The sequence below is a fragment of the Panicum virgatum genome, chromosome 3K, assembly GCF_016808335.1.
Source record: "Panicum virgatum strain AP13 chromosome 3K, P.virgatum_v5, whole genome shotgun sequence".
Lineage (NCBI taxonomy): Eukaryota > Viridiplantae > Streptophyta > Magnoliopsida > Poales > Poaceae > Panicum > Panicum virgatum.
This window is the reverse complement of record NC_053138.1, coordinates 42,266,121-42,279,479: the sequence shown is the minus strand read 5'-3', so window position 1 is coordinate 42,279,479 and position 13,359 is coordinate 42,266,121. Positions and strand designations below refer to the sequence as shown.

At 48.4% G+C, this 13,359-nt stretch overlaps 2 protein-coding genes across 5 annotated transcripts; one reads left to right on the top strand and one right to left on the bottom strand.

Moving 5' to 3' along the window:
• Positions 1-6,878: 6,878 nt before the first annotated feature.
• Positions 6,879-9,553, top strand: LOC120699210. The gene is made up of 2 exons (XM_039983116.1): positions 6,879-7,312; positions 8,907-9,553. The coding sequence occupies exons 1-2, from the start codon at positions 7,030-7,032 to the stop codon at positions 9,287-9,289; spliced, it is 666 nt and encodes a 221-aa protein (XP_039839050.1). The 5' UTR covers positions 6,879-7,029; the 3' UTR covers positions 9,290-9,553.
• Positions 9,554-10,212: 659 nt separating this feature from the next.
• On the bottom strand, positions 10,213-12,759 carry LOC120699209. Of its 4 annotated transcripts, XM_039983113.1 has the most exons (4): positions 12,406-12,755; positions 11,600-12,231; positions 10,612-11,331; positions 10,213-10,530 (listed from the first exon to the last, which is right to left on the bottom strand). In XM_039983113.1, exons 1-3 carry the CDS (start codon positions 12,641-12,643, stop codon positions 10,648-10,650), a joined length of 1,554 nt encoding a protein of 517 aa, XP_039839047.1. In that variant the 5' UTR covers positions 12,644-12,755; the 3' UTR covers positions 10,213-10,530; positions 10,612-10,647. The 4 variants fall into 4 exon arrangements, with proteins under 4 accessions (XP_039839047.1, XP_039839046.1, XP_039839049.1 ...); XM_039983112.1 differs by having other exon boundaries at positions 10,412-11,331; positions 12,406-12,759; XM_039983115.1 differs by having other exon boundaries at positions 10,412-11,331; positions 11,600-12,255; positions 12,406-12,756.
• Between the last annotated feature and the right edge of the window lie 600 nt (positions 12,760-13,359).

Here is a 13,359-nt window from a genome sequence, read left to right as displayed (position 1 = left end):
TTGGAGGAGGTTTTGAGGCTCCACGCTTTCCTCGAGGTGGTGTTCGTCAGTCACTCGGTAGACGGGACGGGGGATACGCCTTTCCTGGTTTTGCTAACCCTTCTGTAGTGCAAATGGCTCGACACTGTTTTGCTTCTCACTTTGCTAACCCCAGTGTTGAGACATTTGCTCACCCTTTGTCTCACTACTGATGTGCAGGTCGGAGGCTTGGAGAACAGGTGGATCATGGACTCCGGTTGTTCGCGCCACATGACTGGAAATGACAAATGGTTCTCCAGCCTCACCCCGATGCGCACAAAGGAGTACATTATGTTCGGGGATAATGGAAGAGGAAAGATACGTGGACTTGGCGCTGTTCGAGTTTCTGATCGCTTTACCCTGAGATATGTTGCTTTGGTTTCGAATCTTGGCTTTAATTTGCTCTCTGTTTCGCAACTTCTTGATGAGGGGTTTGAGGTTCGCTTCAAGGAGGGTTGCTCGCGTGTTTTGGATTCCAGGGGAGATTTGGTTAGCCGGATTACACCTCGCGATCGGGTTTTCTTGGTTGACTTCTCTAGAACTCCTTTTGGCCCTTCTCATTGCTTGATGGCTGGTCCTTCTTCTGATCTGTGGAAGTGGCATAGGAGATTTGGACATTTGAGCTTTGACTTGTTGTCGAGACTGAGTTCACTTGGCCTGATCCGAGGATTGCCCAAATTGAAGTTTGAAAAGGACCTTGTTTGCCATCCGTGTCGCCACGGGAAGATGATTGCCACTTCACATCCGCCTGTTAATCAGGTGATGACCTCTCACCCTGGAGAGTTGCTACACATTGACACTGTCGGTCCTTCTCGGGTGATGTTTGTTGGTGGGAAGTGGTACGTTCTTGTGATTGTGGATGACTTTTCTCGCTATTCTTGGGTCTTTTTCATGAGAACCAAGGATGAGGCTTTCGAGTTTGTTCGAGACTTGATCTTTAGGTTGAAAAACGAGCTACCCCAGGACATGAGAGCGATTCGCAGTTATAATGGCACAAAATTCAAAAATGCTCGTTTTGACGCCTTTTGCAGTGATCAAGGGCTTGAACACCAGTATTCTTCTCCCTACACTCCACAGCAGAATGGAGTTGTAGAGCGGAAGAATCGGACGCTGGTTGAGATGGCGAGGACGATGCTCGATGAGCATAGGACTCCTCGCAAATACTGGGCTGAGGCGGTTAACACCGCTTGTTACGTGTCCAACCGCATTTTCTTGCGTGCTTTCATGCACAGGACTTCTTATGAGTTGCGGTTTGGACGCCAGCCCCAGTGTTGACCATCTCAGAGTTTTCGGTTGCCGGTGCTTTGTGCTGAAAGATGGAAATCTTGATAAGTTTGAGTCTCGCTCGTCTGACTGGTGTTTTTCTCGGTTATGCTTCTCACTCTAGAGCGTACCGTGTGCTGATTATTGATACTAACATCGTCAGAGAGACTTGTGAAGTCACTTTCGACGAGACTGCACCGTGCAATTCTTCTGTCTTTGAAGTTGCAGGAGATGATGAGCTCGGCACCTCCATCTTTGAAGATGAGTAGGAAGAAGCTGCAGATGGCGAGGCTGAGGCTACCACGCTTGTTGTGGACCCAGCCATCTCTGCCACGAGCTCGGACGATGACGACGGCCCCGATCCGACTACGTCTACTTCCCGGGGGCTGATCGAGGAGGTGACTCAGGCTTCACCAGCTGCACCTGAGGAGGCACCAGCGTTGGTTGAGGAGGAGGCAACTTCGACACGGGAAGCACCGCGACACATTCAGCGTCGCCATCCACCTCAACAGATGCTAGGTGATCTCAACGAGCGAGTCACCAGGTCCAAGGTAACAAGTATCGCTGGCTTTGCTCATTCAGCGTTTGTTGCCTCTTTTGAGCCCAAAGATATTGGATACGCTCTTTCTGATTCTAATTGGGTCAATGCCATACATGAGGAACTTGAAAATTTTGAAAGAAACCAAGTTTGGGTTTTAGTCGAGCCTCCACCTGCTTGTAATCCCATCGGAACGAAGTGGGTTTTCAAAAACAAACAGGGTGAGGATGGTTTGGTTTTTAGAAACAAAGCTCGTCTTGTTGCCCAGGGGTTTTGCCAAAAAGAGGGTATTGTTTTTGAGGAAACTTTTGCCCCTGTTGCTCGTTTGGAAGCTATTCGAATTTTTCTTTCATTTGCTGCTTCCAAGGGTTTTAAGGTTTTCCAAATGGATGTTAAATCTGCCTTCTTGAATGGTTTTATCGAAGAAGAGGTTTATGTGAAGCAACTCCCTGGTTTCGAAAATCCCAAGTTTCCAAACCGTGTTTATAAACTTCAGAAAGCTCTTTATGGTTTGAAACATGCACCTAGAGCTTGGTATGGTAGATTGAAAACCTTTTTGCTGGCTCAGGGCTTTAAAATGGGATGTGCTGATAAAACTTTGTTCCTCATGCGATCTGGCACTGATTTTCTTTTAGTTCAGATATACGTGGATGATATTATCTTTGGTGGCTCTTCTCACGCTCTTGTCTCCAAGTTTTCTGAGAAGATGTCCAGAGAGTTCGAGATGAGTATGATGGGTGAGTTGCAGTTCTTCCTCGGGCTGCAGATAAAGCAAACTCCTCAGGGCACTTTTGTCCATCAAGCCAAGTACACTAGAGACTTGCTGCGGAAGTTCGACATGAGTGACTTATCTCCTCAGCCGACTCCGATCAGTACATCTACGGCGCTTGATGAGGACTTGGACGGCGAGGCGGTGGACCAGAAGAAGTACAGGAGCATGATCGGCTCTTTTCTGTACCTGACGGCGACGCGACCGGACATCCAGTTCGGCGTCTGCCTCTGCGCGCGGTATCAGGCTTCACCGCGCACTTCCCACAGGCAGGTGGTGAAACGCATCTTCAGGTATCTGAAATTCACCCCTGAATTTGGTCTTTGGTATTCTGCGGATTCCTCTCTGGTTTTGGTGGGCTTTTCTGATGCCGATTTCGGTGGGTGTCGGTTGGATCGCAAGTCGACATCCGGCACTTGTCAATTTCTTGGTACATCTTTGGTGTCTTGGTCCTCTCGCAAGCAGGCTAGCGTAGCGCTTTCTTCCACAAAAGCTGAGTATGTTGCCGCTACTAGCTGCTGCTCCCAGATACTTTGGATGAAACAAACCTTGCAGGATTTTGGCTTGAGTTTCGGTAGGGTTCCCATCTTTGTAGACAGCATGTCAGCCATTAGCATTGCAAAGAACCCTGTCCTACACTCCAGAACCAAGCACATAGACATCCGATTCCATTTCCTGCGAGACAACCATGAGAGAGGACATATAGACCTGATCCATGTCCCTTAAGAGAGGCAAACCGCAGATATCCTAACCAAACCGCTAGAGCATGACACCTTTGCTCGCTTGCGAGGGGAGTTTGGGGTTTGTTACCCCTTTTGATCGCTGACTTTACTTTGGTTAGCTTTGTAGGTCTTGTTTTGCTCTTATTTTTGTTTTCTAGGTTTGGTAGTCGCATTGTGCATATGCATTGTACATATTTGCATTTTGCATTGTCTCACTTGCACTAGCATTCTTGTATACATTGCTATGATCTTCTAGTGCCTGCTAGTGTGAGTTGATAAACTTGATCATGTATAGCTTGCTCCACTGTGTATATGACATCATCTGAGTTAAGCTTTTTTGATTTGAAAATCTGAAAACATGATCACCCTGTCTTGGCTACTAGCATGTTAGGGCGTGTTGATATGCTTTGCTATCTTATTCATGCTAGTGTGGCTTTTCGTTCAGCAATTCATACTTGAAATAATCTAAATCTGATAAAATTGCTTGAACTTTTCTTGAAATGGATTGAAAAGATCCAGGTGGGATTGCTTGTCGCACTGATCGAGCTTCCGGGACGGCTCACTTTGCACTTGTGAGAACACGGGCAAGGCTGTGCATGACTGAAATGAGTGCTTTAAGCTTCTGATTGTCTTTGACATAGGTTTGGCCTCGTTGCTAAGTAAAGCATGACAAGCTTTCAACCACTGGCATTAAGAATTGATTGTTATAAATTTAATTGGAAAATAAATATTGGCAACTTGTTTTGGCTGGTTTGGCTCACTTATATGAGTATGAGTAGTACTGCTTTCCTTTCCCTACTTGTTAGTGCTAGATCATGGGTGATGCTTTTACTTCTCCTAAACTGAACTTGCCTAGCTCTAAACTGATTTGATATACCCTGTTGAGGTAGATGGAGGTCTTGTTTATGGAGGCACACGTGCTTGTGACTAGATGTTGCTCATATCATTGTATCCCTGAATGCTTTCACTTACACCTCCTGCATTGTATTCATTGCATAGCATCTATTCAGGGGGAGTTTCAGTTTCAGGGGGAGCTTTAGGTCTTTTTCAACTTGATGTGTGCATGTGCCAACAAGGGGGAGAATTTTGGGAGAAGTGATCGAACAAGGGGGAGACTTGTTTGATTTTTTGAAAATCTTGTTGTGCACAGGGCTTTGAGAGTGCATCATTTTGGGAGAGTTGCACTTGTGAGAGGGAAAAGCTTTGCTTGGGGAGTTTCTGCTTTGTTCTTGGCTCCTAGTTTTCCTCGTTTTCCCCCTGCTTCTTGCCTGACTGCGTCGAGCGTTACCTCAGTCTTTGAGGAGTCATATTTTGGCCTTTGATCGATTGCGTCGAGCCGTTGCCCTTGTCTTAGGGAATCGATCTGTGCTTGAGTAAGTGACTATTCTTGACTTTCAGAGCTTCTCTGTCACTTGCTTGAGTTCTTCGCTTTCTTGTTTCTCTTTTTATCACTTCTTTGTTTTTAGGTGGTGTGTTGACAATGCACTCATCAAGGGGGAGATTGAGGAACGAGAGTACTCTACCCTGCCTGTGATGAGTGAATTGTCAACCGTGCGGTGTGATCGTGCGCTTGGTCTTTGGATTGCAGGTACACGGGCATCGAGTGTCGACGGGGAGCTACCGTGGAGGTGCTGTTGCCGATGGACCGTGCGGTGGACGGCGGTGAAGGGCAGCCGGGACCGGAGCTCGGACCGGGCGGCAGCTGTGGCGTCCACTCCTGAATCGAGGGCGCAAGCGGCGACGGAAGGCGGGTTTCTTGGTTTGCGCCACAAAACCAAGGAGGCGGACGGCGGTTGAAGACGCCAAGTCGTGGAGGCACGGGCGTCGGTCCCGGGATTGACGGAGGCGACGGGTGGCGACGGCGTCTAGGGCCTTGCTGCGGGCGAGGAGGTGACGGGCGGCGTCTAGGGCCGTCAGAAGGCCGAGGTGGGAACGGCATCTACGGCAACAGCGTGGAGGCGGAAATCTTCCCACGCATGAGGTTTTGGCGGTTTTCTCAAAACCGGCCACCTACCCGGGTTTCGCGGACCCTCCAAAACCGCGGACCGGATCTTCGTCGACGTGGCGGCATTGCAGCAAAGACTTCGAGTCGAAGAAAGAAGCTCCGCCGTCGATCGAGGCTGTATAACAGGTGCTGCTGACCCGACCGGTCTGACCGGTCCCCTGGACCGGTCTGACCGGTCTGGCCGCAGCAGCCGGGTATAAATACCCCCACCAGCCCGTGGCTGGTTGAGTCTTTTGAGTCTTTTGTTTTCTCTTCGTTTTTCCTTCTCCCAGCCTCTGCTCTAGGTTAGGGCCAAGGACTCCAACGCAAAGAGAGTTTGGATTATAGCTATTCTCTTCAATCTAGTGGGTGGATGATGGGCGGATGGCTCTAGCCTTTGTATAGGTGAATTCCTCTGAGATTAATGGATGAAATTTGTTTGAGATTCACTTGTGTGTGCTGAGCATCTCGTCCTCCCCTTCTCTCTTGTGTTTTGGATTTAATTCTCCTCTTTTGGTGTGTTTCTTGTTTGGAGGAGACCAACCCTTGAATTCGTGGTTTGATGGACTCTTTGTGACGATTCTAATCCTTCTAGTCGAGTGCTAAACCTACTGTAATCGAGAGTTCTCACGAATTGGCGATTTGGAGTTCTTGAGAAACCCAATCCTCTTTGATCTTTCCTCGATTTCTCTCGATCCGTGAATCTTTTGGGTGAGATCTTTTGGGGATATGTTCACGGGGTAGTTACGAAGCTTTCCTCCAAGTTTCATCGAATTTGGACTTCGTTTACTCAAGATTTGACATTTGGAGCCTTGTTGGCGGGCTGTCTGGGAGCGACCGGTCTGACCGGTCTGAGTAACCGGTCTGACCGGTCTGGAATTTGAATTTCCAGCCCGACCTGTCTGACCAGTCTGTGCAACCGGTCTGACCGGTCACTGCAGTCCAGTTCTGCATTCCGACTCGCTTTGCTTCCGCGCTGCGACCTGGGTCTTCTGCTTCGAGATAGCTTGTCCATAACTATTCTCGCTAACTTAGGTTCGAGGGTTTGAAGTGATTTTGGGACATAGGCCAACGTTTCAAATTTTGGAGAAATTTTGTTCAGCTCACATTCACCCCCTCTGGTCGCCAGTTTGGGTCCCTCACAGCTGCTCCTGCAACCGCCACCTGCGCAACCCAGGCCCTGTTTGGTTTGCTCTAGCACAAGTAGCACAAAAACTTTGACCAATAATTAGGGGTACTAAATAAAGTCAATTTGTAAAACTAATTCCACAGTCCTGCGCTACTTCGCGAGACGAACCTAATGAGGCCTTTGACCGCACGATTAGAAGTTGGATACTGTAGCATTACTGTAGCCAATCATCGATTAATTACCGTCATTAGATTCATCTCGAAAAGTTACACCCATCCGTGAAAAGGTTTTGCAAATAAACTTCGTTTAGTACTCCATGCATTAAAGATTCTTTTTTCCGGAATTGTGCGTGCTACTGTGCTACATGAACCAAACAGGGCCCCACTTCAGCAGAGACGACGACCCCGTACGACGGGCTTCTAGAAACCGTCCTCGATTGACTGACCATTCGCCAGATCCCTGGCCCTTTCTAGCTCTTCGTTTCCCTCTCCTCCTCAGGATCTCCGCCCTCCTCGCCCGCCCGCCCTCCCGCTGCTCTCCTCCCCCCTCCGGCACCGGCACGCCCAGTCTCCCAGCGTCACCGGGAACCGGGGCCCGCCCCCAGCGATGATCCAGCTGCTGTTCGCGCTGCTGGCCGCGGAGGCGGCGCTGGCGCTGTCGCTGCTGTTCCGCACGCCCGCGCGCCGCCTGGCGCTGCTCGCCCTCGACCGCGCCAAGCGCGGCCGCGGGCCCGTCATGGCCAGGACCGTCGCGGCCACCATGCTCCTCGTCCTCGCCTCCTCCGGGTACAGCGTCGCCAAGATCAGGCGCCGCGCGGGGGAGCTCGGGCAGCTCACGCCCACGGACCAGGTGCTTGCGAGCCGGCACCTCCTCGAGGCGTCGCTCATGGGTATGTTTCCCTCTTGTTTTGCTTATTAATAATCCCTGGATCGCGATTTGAGGTTTGCTAAGGTAACCGAAAGGGGGGGCAACAGAATGGTCCGTGGATGATTGGATTATGAGTGGTTTTCGGGGTAGGACGCTTACGACTCCTGCCAATGTTACAGGAGTTGTCGGTGCCATTGGCGAATTTAAATCGCAGCAAGTTATAATAAAATCAAATATGTAATTACCGCATATTACTGCATCTCGTTTTGGTGTTGTTGACTGGATGCATCATAGAGAATTGCAGGCACTTCTTCACAAGGAAAGAGAAAAATTGGCTATTCACTACGGATTTTTTTTTTTTTTAAAAAGACAAGTTTAGTTTGCTATTGCTATATTGTCCATTTGTCCTTGGTGTAATACTAATAGCAGGCTATTGCAATGGGATTATTGATTTAGATGTTATTCGCTGGAGCTCTAGTTTTGCTAATGAGGCTGTGGTTACAATATTCTCAATTCGTAACACCAAGTTAGAATTTGGTTAAGGTTCACTCTTATCATGTTCAAGTTGCAAAGGGTGACTCTGATCATTGTTCAACAAGTCAAGCTGCAAGGTCACATCTGAAAGTACAATGAAAAATATATTTGTGTTTACACTGAACACCATCTGGACATGGACTGGGCACTTATGTAGAGCAAATTCCCAGTAATATCTGGGGAAAATCATCAAATTCATGGTTTGTTCATGTAGCTTACTTGTGGATGCTAAATAGCTATCTTGTCGATACTCTTATAAAGTCTAAACTCTAAACAAATGTCTAATGTCCATTTACTTGCTACCTAATGTTCGTTGCTGTTACAATTAACGATGTTATTTTGCTTAGTAAATCCAAAGGTCGAACTAATTGCATATTTGTGTCATATCTGAACTTCGTATCAGGTTGCGTTATGATTTATCATCCTCTTTGTGACATATTTATCTGTGCTTCATGCCTGCCTTTTGAAAGTGGAAGGGATAGCGAAATGGCTTCTCATTATATTATCTAGGGCATTATCTTTTTTCATTGATAATTCATCTTAGCATCCTATGTACCTCCTCTAATATATGGAAAGCATTTTGTATTTATCAGAATATCTTTATTAATTGCTTTAGTTATACAAAAAATGTTTTGCATTACAAACCCGCGGAAATTGTTGTTTCTTGTTAGTGAATTAGAGGTCCATTCACATCTTAGCATTCCCACCGAGGCACTTGACAGAACAAATGATTCAGTTTCTTAATAATCTTTTCCTTTGTGCTACCCCATGATATAATATGCTTCACATACAACCCATTTGTACAAGTCAATTACAACCAGATGTTTTGGCCCATTTATTCAAAAGTGAGTAACCACCCAAGAGATTTGAGCCCTTTGATTCTATGGTTGCTAAGGAGCTGTACAAATAGGTTGTAAGTGCAGTGTCACTCGGGAATGGAGTTGCTTTCCCTTTAAGGTAGCAGTCATGTTTCCCCTGTTTTCAGTCATGCATATTTCTGGAACTAGAGTAATATGTAGCTTTCTATAATTGCAGTTTTGTATGATGAGCAAAAACTCAGATGCTTGCTCTTTTTCTTGCAGGATATTCTCTGTTTCTGGGATTGATTATTGATCGGCTACATCACTATATTAGAGAGTTGAGAACTATGAAGAAAAACATGGAGGCTGTTACAAAACAGAGCCGGACATTAGAAGAAGCAAAACTTGGAGGCGCGGAAGAGATTCAAGGATACCAGAAAGAGATTGCAAGTTTGAAGGAACAAGTGCAAATACTCAAGGATCAGTCACAAAAGAAAACAGAGGAACTAAAAACTGCAGAAGCAAATTCTGTGGCTTTACAGAAACAATCTGAAGGTTTACTTATGGAGTATGACCGTCTAATTGCAGAGAATGGGGATTTGAGGAACCAGCTGCAGTCAATTGACCTCCGCATGTCCCATTCCGACTGGAAGAAGAATTTGTAACAGAATTTCAGCAATTTTGAAGAGCCTGATGTACTGTAAATTTTGGGCCTATAGTGTCAACTGCACCCGGTTTTGTATTGGGTATTCCAGTGTTTCATAATCACTTATGTAATTGAGTAGATGGATGACATGTATTTATGTGCGGATCATTATGCTGTAGGGCCTTGTTATAGATATACTTCACTTTTGCATTATGATGCTTTCGACATTCTTCAGGTATTACTAGGTATTTGTGAAATAACATGTTTGACTCCTAATTTGTTTCGTTCTTCTTGTCTCTTATCTTTTCTGGATGTTCTTTCTCTGATAAATTTTGTCCGAGGTTAAGTGCCATAACCTGCAGGGAAGTCATGCAGTTAATCGGTCCTTGCGTTCTGGCTGCTCTTTCCTGATGTGAGGAAAAGGAAACACGTTAGGGTGTCTGAAAGGGTTGCTGCTTGGGAAATATCGATATTCCAACCTTACTTCCTGAAGACTTCCAATCTGCAACCTTGAACTACCTAATCCGTCCACGCCAGAGTTTACATAATCAACCCATCCACGACCAATCGAAGTGTTTTACCTGGTTTTGACACTAAAATTGTGATCATCTTTGAGAGTTCAATGTTGGAAATCAAATAGAGACCCACTTTAGCGGTAGAAAATGGAAATGTTGTATTGAATGACTATGGTTGTTGCATGATAAGTTAACTATGCCACACGATAAAAAGTCTGTAGGCAGAGAATGCTGTTGTTGCAGGACTACAGACAGTGAAATAATACTTCAGGTTGGCTCTTTGACTGAATAGGCATCTTTCGTTGCCCAACAACCTCAACGTTTCATCGCATCGGTCCGAAAGAAACGTTTCTTTCAGACCGATGCAATGAAACGTTGAGGTTGTTGGGCGACTTCAGAAGCCTAATTGATTGAAGTAAAAGCTAAATGGAGAGACAATCATTGATGCTTGCTTATCCTTTGAATGTGTCTGGCCTTCACCTACGCAACTAGCAACTATTGGATTAGCATTTCGTCACAAAAAAAATATTAGCATCAGATAAAGCTTACAGAAGACATGATCAACGTATTTCAAGATTAACGAAGTCGCCATTCGATTCTTGTTTTGCAGTCGGTAGGCATATCAGTTACCATTAAAGATATCATCGCATCGCTAGGATTTGATTCTTGATGTATATATAGGGCGTATGACAACCTCTCAACCATCCCAATCTATGGCTTTGTTCCTTGACGCGTGCCTACATGTCTGCACGTTTGCTTACAAATTTCAACAAAAATTGCGTAAAGAAATGTTTGTTGTATCAAATGGAATTAATGTGTTGCTTACAAGCGAAGGTCATGGTCATCTGCGAGAGCGACGACTCTACCAGCAGCTATTGCTGGCTCCTTGCTGTGCCCTGGTACAGTGGTCCGGCACAAGGACATCGAACCCGCTCAGCGTCCACTCGGCCTCGGCGTTCTCGCTGACGTATATCTCCGTGCCCACGTCGAGCGACGTCCACCGCCTCTTGGCCGGCGGCGTGCCCGTGTCCTGGTAGAAGTAGAGCGCCTGCGACAGGGCGCCGACGTCGAGCTCCCACGCCCTGGGGTCGCCGACCCAGCCCTGCCCCCTCGCCGTCGGGTAGCCGAACTCGCCCCACACCGGGTGCGGCACGAGCTGCAGGATCTCCTGCGGCTGCGGGTTGCTGTAGGCGTCGCAGTAGGTGGTGGGCTGCTCGGCGCGCCGCGCGTTCCCGGGGGAGCAGTAGACGTGGTAGGCGGCGTAGGGGAAGCGGGCGGCGTCGGTGCGGTGGACGCGGGTGCCGTTCCGGAACGTGTGCCACGGCGGGCACTGGTCGATCCTCGACGGCCGGCACCACGCCGGCGTCTCCGGGTTGATGATCATCTCGCTGTACCGGGTGACGTCGGTGGCGGTGTCACCGTCGCAGGGCCGCCCGTCGTTCTTCCAGCAGCTGCCCATGTCCATCAGGTAGAACTGGCTGTTGGGCCCGCCGCCCTGCTTCACCTCCAGGGTCACGCGCACCTTGAAGTCCGGCGATTCAGGCACCTGGTCGACACCCTCGCTCTCATCAGTTAGGAAATGAAGCCGAGAAGAACTGAAGATGCAAGCCACCACATCATGTGGTCGACGACAACTTCGAAGCTCGTGCTCGTGCCCCCCCCAAACAGAACGGTGTGGTCCAAAAAGTGTCTGTATGTGTATCTTTTAAAAGTATAAGCAGTAAATTCCAATGTACTAATAGCAAATTTGGAGAATCTGTCAGAACCCAATGGCGAGGAAACCAAGAAAGGCCAGACACAACTTTGGAGCTTACGATCTTGGTCATTCCCCTGGTGTCGTAGTGGTAGCCGCCGGAGAATCCTCTGGTGGCGTCGGAGCGCAGGTACAGCATCAGCCATGGGTACATCTTGGACGTCCGCAGCTTGTGGTGGAACGCCCACCCGCCGTTTTCGCCGCTCGCCGCAACCTCCTTCTCCCACGTGACGGAGTAGTACGACACATCGCCGCTGCCGAGATCCGCGGCATCGAGCTCGTACGTGCCGAACAGCCCGCCGCGCAGCCACTGGCCGTCGCCGTCGAGAGCGGTGCGGTTGTGGAACACCAGCGGCTGGTTCATGCACCCGGCGCCCCCCGGGCAGGGGAACCGGGACGTCTGCGGGAACGGGCGCGCCGGGCGGCCGTTCTCCGGGCAGATGGCGGCGGTGGTGTCGAGGTTGCCGTTCTTGAGCATGACCATCCAGAACTGCCACGGCGCCGGGCTGTCGGGCACCTGGCACCGGTCGCCGAGGTACAGCTCCTTGGCCGCCGCGTAGCGGTCGACGTCGGTGACGGTGGCGCTCGCCGGCGCCCCCGGGAACGGGTCCCCCGCGCGGAGGCTGTTGTCCGCGTCCGTCACCCGGTGCACCACCTCGTACACCGGCTGGCCGTCCTCGCCGGCGCTGGTCTCTGCAAAGATTTGATTTAGCCTTCCTGAATTTTCGAATCTCGGGAACAATGCTTGACCCAGAGCCGAACTGGCAATCCTAAATTTCTAATCTCTGTCTGCTCGCGTGTGAGGAATGAGGAAGAATGGCGAGGGACAGGGAGGAGAAAGATGGGAGCATGAATGGATGGATCGACCGAGATCGAAGCAGTCGGCGCCGCGGGGGCTGCCCATGCCGGGGGCCTCCTGGCCGACCTCGTTGCAGAAGTTCCAGGCCTCCCAGGCCACGCGGAGGCCGTCGCGGCGCATGCCGGGGTCCCCGACCGCGGAGACATAGCCGCCGCCGCCGCCGTGCGTCCTGATGGCCCGTGCTGCCGTGCAGCACGAGAGAACGGCGACGAGGAGGGAGGCTGCCGCCGCCGGCCACGCTGCCATGTTGGTGGGGAATGGGGATTGTTTGTTCGGCGGCGGCAGCAGCAGCACCAGTTGCTGATGCCGAACCCGGGTGAGGGCGCCGCACTTTAGAGATTGAGGACAGACGCGGTGGGTGCGCACCAACCTTTACAAATTACATTCTTGTTTTTATTCTCCCGTAGTAGTTCCATGTCCTTAATTTGTGGACTGAAAAAAATATTTCAAGTAGTATAACAACTCGTACAATAATGAATAAGTGATCTTATTATTCTTAATTTTAAGTTATAAAATAATTATTTCGCAAAGCCTTCTTCTCTCTCCTTCACATCATTAAAAATCTCATATGAATCTATATAAAATAATTTACGAAACTTTTCAAATATAACTTATATAGGCCTTGTTTGGTTCCAGGGACTTTTTTTAAGTCCCTGGAACTTTTTAGTATTTAGAAGTATTAAATAAAGATTAATTATAAAACTAACTGCGGAACCCTGGGGCTAAATTGGGAGATGAATCTAATGAAGTATATTAATTTATGATTAGCGGATGGTTATTGTAGCATCATTGTAGCAAATTATGAATTAATTAGGCTTATTAGGTTTGTCTCGCGAATTAGCACTCAGCTGTCAAAAAACATTTATAAACAAATTTTATTTAATACTATAAAATAATAAAATTTCTTTTAATGTGATAGAGACTTATGAAAAAAGTCCCAGAACCAAACAAGCCCATACTTC

Excerpts from the sequence above, each read along its gene's own strand:
- LOC120699209 (XM_039983115.1), bottom strand. The coding sequence starts at position 12,643 with ATGGCAGCGTGGCCGGCGGCGGCAGCCTCCCTCCTCGTCGCCGTTCTC. Across the intron at positions 12,256-12,405 it reads CGCCGACTGCTTCGATCTCG|GAAGGCTAAATCAAATCTTT; the intron begins GTCGATCCATCC and ends TCGAAAATTCAG. Across the intron at positions 11,332-11,599 it reads CCAGGGGAATGACCAAGATC|GTGCCTGAATCGCCGGACTT; the intron begins GTAAGCTCCAAA and ends GGTGTCGACCAG.
- LOC120699210 (XM_039983116.1), top strand. The coding sequence starts at position 7,030 with ATGATCCAGCTGCTGTTCGCGCTGCTGGCCGCGGAGGCGGCGCTGGCG. Across the intron at positions 7,313-8,906 it reads CCTCGAGGCGTCGCTCATGG|GATATTCTCTGTTTCTGGGA; the intron begins GTATGTTTCCCT and ends TTTTTCTTGCAG.